This window comes from Arachis ipaensis, chromosome B05 (assembly GCF_000816755.2).
Source record: "Arachis ipaensis cultivar K30076 chromosome B05, Araip1.1, whole genome shotgun sequence".
Taxonomy (NCBI): Eukaryota; Viridiplantae; Streptophyta; class Magnoliopsida; order Fabales; family Fabaceae; genus Arachis; species Arachis ipaensis.
In genome coordinates, this window is record NC_029789.2 from 1,525,324 (window position 1) to 1,530,590 (window position 5,267).

Below are 5,267 nucleotides of genomic sequence, written 5' to 3' on the forward strand. Positions count from 1 at the left end.
TTAAAAGTACAATTAAAATTTTATTTAAATATACAAGACTAAAATATATTTTATCAATAAATAAATCAAAGTCGTATCTGAATGTGTGACAATTTGGTGCAGAGCGGCGTGGATATGCCGTGGCCATGGCGTCATGCCACAGAAAGTATCAAAATTTTCGATGGTACCGGAGCCTCATTTTTTGGCTAATTTTAAAATATATCATAAAATTTAATGATTGAGTATTACACTAAAATTTTTTTTATATGAAAAAAAATAATATGCATAATCAATACGCGAAGAATATATTATTCCGCTTTCATAATTTTAAAGATACCATAAAATCTAATAACTAAATACCATACTAAAGTTTCTTCCATAATTTTAAAGAATAAACGAAAAATTTCATCTTTTATATTATCCTCAACATATTTTGTTACCAAAATTCTATTACTAAGAGGTTGCGAGTAAATTTATTTATTTATTTTTTATTATTACTATTTATTTCAAGTTATTATTTCGTGGTTCTTCCTTACCTTAAAAAAAGCTGGTCACAATTTTGCAAAAGCACCGAACTTGGTCATCATTCTCAAAACCACTGAAGAAAAGGGAAAAAAAAGTTTGCAACTTTCAAGTTCAGTGAACGTTTAAGGCTTCCGGGCCGGCATTGATCTTGTTGTTCTGTTCTGTCTGTGTGAGTATGTGTTGGAATTTTTAAATGGGGGTGGTGTTATGTTTGTTTCCTGAGTGTGTTTTTGAAATATCTTTGATCTATGTTTTGGACTGAGTCTTCTTTTTCGTTGCTTTCACTTGCCAGCGTCATCCAAATTGATAAATACACGCGCTTTTTTCACTCGGCTTGTTTTTTCTCTCACAATTGCTCGGTTGTCATTGAGTTGGTAAGAAATTTTTGTGATAGAAATTAGAAATCGTCTTTGCCACACTGCATTTGTTTATAAATTCATGAACCACGTCTTGCCATTTGACACAGTTTTCCCACTGGGAGTGGTTGCTGATGTTGTTGTTCTTTGAACTTTTCTAAGCTTCTATTATTTAATTATTCATTAGCTTAATTGTCTTTTTTCACATATATAAGTCCACGATGGTAATGAAGTAGTGGATGTGGTGTTTTTGGATGATGAAATTTCAGGTCTTGTAGAGAGTGTTTGGAACTGTGGAATTTTCTTCTCTGATCATGGCATCTAAGTCACCTCGATTCAAACACGGTTCATCAATGGTTAGAAAAATCACCCAACTGAGCAATGATCTTGATCATGAACAAGATCAAGAGAGTGAGAATGGTGGTGGTGGTGTTGCTACCTACACAGTTCACATTCCACTAACCCCTGATAACCAACCAATGGAGATTGCTCTGGAGAGATCGACTTCGAGGCGAGTGGAGGACCAATATGCATCTAGTTCATTGTTCACTGGGGGTTTCAATCAGGTTACAAGGGCTCATTTGAAGGAGAAGATGATTGAGTCTGAGTCAAGCCACCCCCAGATGTCCGGGGTGAAGGGATCGTCCTGTGCGGTCCCTGGCTGTGATGGGAAGGTTATGACTGATGAGAGGGGGTTAGACATACTCCCTTGTGAGTGTGATTACAAGATTTGCAGGGATTGTTACAGGGATGCTTTGAGAACTGGTGAGGGGATTTGCCCTGGCTGCAAGGAACCTTACAAGGAGTTGGATGCGAATGATGGATATAGGGCCGGCCAGCAGCCTGCACTTCCCTTACCACCCGGTGCTGGAGTGTCGAAGATGGAGAGGAGGTTGTCGTTGATGAAATCGGGGACTTTGACAAGGAGCCAGGCTAATAATGACTTTGATCATGCTCAGTGGTTGTTTGAAACTAAGGGGAGCTATGGCTATGGGAATGCTATGTGGCCGAAAGAGCCCGAAAACGATGCTAGTTCTGTTTCTGAATGGATGGGTGGTGACCCTCATGTGTTCAAGGAAAAGCCATGGAGACCTTTGACCCGGAAATTGACTATCTCTGCTGCAATTCTGAGTCCATATAGGTATAAGATCCTTTTTCCTCTTAATTTCTTTTGCTTTACATTGAATCTTTTAGTACCTCACTAATGATACCACTGAATCTTTTAGCACTTTGCTTTGCTGAAAACTGAATTTATAACTAGTGTTCCTTCATTCTAAACCAATAAATTATGTTAATTTATCTGATTCGTAGTTAATTTCTAGTTTCTTGTTGTTGGAGTTGGTCAATGTTTGATGGATGCTCTATGTACTTTTGTATTATTTGAATCAAGATATTAACTAATTGAAAGTTAATTTTCATGGTGTTTTAAATTTCAGGCTAATAATATTTGCTCGGCTAGTGATTCTTGGTTTCTTCTTAGCGTGGAGGGTTCGAAACCCCAATGAAGATGCACTCTGGCTATGGGGTATGTCTGTTGTTTGTGAAATCTGGTTTGCCTTCTCCTGGCTGCTTGATCAGCTTCCTAAGCTCTTCCCTGTCAACCGGTTCGCCGATCTTGATGTTCTGAAGGAGAAGTTTGAAACTCCCACTCCCAACAATCCTTCTGGCAAGTCTGATCTCCCAGGAATAGATATTTTTGTGTCGACTGCGGATCCTGAAAAAGAACCTCCACTTGTCACAGCAAATACTATTCTTTCCATTCTAGCTGCCGATTATCCGGTAGAGAAACTTGCATGTTATGTCTCTGACGATGGAGGTGCACTTCTAACTTTTGAGGCCATGGCAGAGGCTGCAAGTTTTGCCAACTTGTGGGTTCCTTTTTGCCGAAAGCATGACATTGAACCGAGGAACCCCGACTCATACTTTAGTATGAAGAGAGATCCCTACAAGAACAAAGTTCTCCCTGACTTTGTAAGGGATCGAAGGAGGGTAAAGCGTGAATATGATGAGTTCAAGGTTCGGATCAATGGCCTTCCCGATTCAATCCGCCGGCGTTCTGATGCTTACAATGCCAGAGAAGAGATAAAAGCTATGAAGCTTTGGAGGGAGAATGGACATGATGAACCAATGGAGAATGTGAAAATTCCTAAAGCTACTTGGATGGCAGATGGTACCCACTGGCCCGGCACTTGGACAACGCCAGCATCGGAACATTCTAGGGGCGATCATGCTAGTATCATACAGGTAATTTTTCAGTCTTTTTAAGAATAGCTTTTAATTTGGAGTGTTCAAGATTTATAATGATACAGAATTAGTCTAAAATGTTATATTGTATTTTCTCACACAAATGCAGGTCATGTTAAAACCTCCAAGTGATGAACCACTAACTGGTGTTGCATCAGATGCAAATGCTATGAATTTAACCGAAGTTGATATTCGCCTTCCCATGCTTGTCTATGTTTCTCGAGAAAAAAGACCAGGCTATGATCACAACAAGAAGGCCGGGGCGATGAATGCGCTGGTCCGAGCCTCAGCCATTATGTCAAATGGTCCTTTCATACTTAATCTGGACTGTGACCATTACATATTTAATTCCCAGGCATTGAGAGAAGGTATGTGCTTCATGATGGACCGTGGTGGCGACAGGATCTGCTATGTTCAATTCCCTCAGAGGTTCGAAGGAATAGACCCTTCGGATCGCTATGCCAATCATAACACAGTCTTCTTTGATGTCAATATGCGCGCCCTTGATGGGATTCAAGGTCCTGTATATGTAGGCACAGGTTGCTTATTCAGAAGGACTGCACTCTACGGCTTTGATCCACCTCGGGTGAAAGAAGAGTCTAGTTGCTTCGGCCGCAAGAATAAGAAATCCTCGACAGTTGCCTCACTCCCGGAAACTGGTTCTGTTGAGGATCAGTCATTTGCAAATGGTGGCGCCGACGATGAAGGCCTTGCTCTTATTCCCAAGAGTTTTGGCAACTCAAGTCTCCTTATTGATTCAATCAGGGTGGCCGAGTTCCAAGGTCGACCCCTTGCTGATCATTCGTCCATCAAAAATGGAAGACCACCGGGTGCTCTAACCCTTCCTCGGGATCTTCTGGATGCTGCTACTGTTGCAGAGGCTATCAATGTTATCTCCTGCTGGTATGAAGACAAGACCGAATGGGGCCTTCGAATCGGGTGGATTTATGGGTCTGTTACTGAGGATGTTGTGACAGGTTATAGAATGCACAATAGGGGATGGAGGTCCATATATTGTGTGACTAAGAGAGATGCCTTCCGTGGCACTGCTCCGATAAACCTGACCGACCGGCTCCACCAGGTTCTTCGTTGGGCTACCGGCTCTGTCGAAATATTCTTTTCTCGAAACAATGCTCTTTTGGCCAGCCTCAAATTGAAGTTCCTACAGAGAATAGCTTACCTCAATGTTGGAATCTATCCATTCACATCNGAGCCTCCAAGTAACATTCCTAGTGTACCTCTTGGGCATCACTGTGACCCTTGTCTTACTCGCCATCCTCGAGGTTAAGTGGTCCGGTATTGAACTCGAAGAGTGGTGGAGGAATGAGCAATTCTGGCTGATAGGAGGCACTAGTGCCCACCTTGCTGCAGTTCTCCAAGGCCTACTAAAGGTGATGGCTGGCATTGAAATTTCATTCACTTTGACATCAAAGTCTGCCGGGGACGACGAAAACGACGAATTTGCTGACCTCTATATCATCAAATGGACATCTCTGATGATACCACCAATCACCATCATGATGGTAAACTTGATAGCAATAGCTGTGGCAGTTAGCAGAACTATATACAGCGAAGATCGAAAATGGAGCAGCTTGCTGGGTGGTGTGTTCTTCAGCTTATGGGTGCTGGCTCATCTCTATCCGTTTGCAAAAGGGCTCATGGGAAGAAGGGGTAGAACACCAACCATTGTGTTTGTTTGGTCGGGGCTTATATCAATCACCATTTCTCTTCTTTGGGTTGCCATTGATCCTCCTTCAGGTAGCTCTGATATTGGAGGATCTTTTCAATTCCCTTGATTCATTCTTTTCTATTATTTCTAGTGCTGACTTTTTTTCAGCTAGCACTTGTAAGTAATCCAGATTTCAGACATGGTTTCTGACTTTTTGGCTCGTTAATATACCTATGATTCATTGCTGTTCAAATAATAATCATTTGCTTCATTTTTGTTTATTTAATTTTGAGAAGCAAATATAATGTCAATAAAAAACTTAGAAAGTCAAATTTATTATTTTTGCTTACAGAGTCTCAATAAACAAGTTTGTGTAGGAAAAGTGACAAGCAAAATTTTACATGACCTTTGGGCTTAGGGGGTGGCAACGGGACGAGTAGAGGCGGGTTTTTGCTCTACCCGACCTCGTCCCGCCGTACAACAAATCGTATAAA

The 5,267-nt window shown here is 41.2% G+C and overlaps 1 protein-coding gene across 3 annotated transcripts; it reads left to right on the forward strand.

The window, feature by feature from the left end:
* LOC107642358 (cellulose synthase-like protein D3) lies at positions 454-5,044 on the forward strand (the record flags this gene model as incomplete). 3 transcript variants are annotated; one of them, XM_016345685.2, is given in 6 exon segments in its annotated part: positions 454-677; positions 797-878; positions 1,130-2,001; positions 2,297-3,104; positions 3,214-4,313; positions 4,315-5,044. In XM_016345685.2, coding segments are annotated over 4 exon segments (3,321 nt in total), but the record flags the coding sequence as incomplete, so codon positions are not given.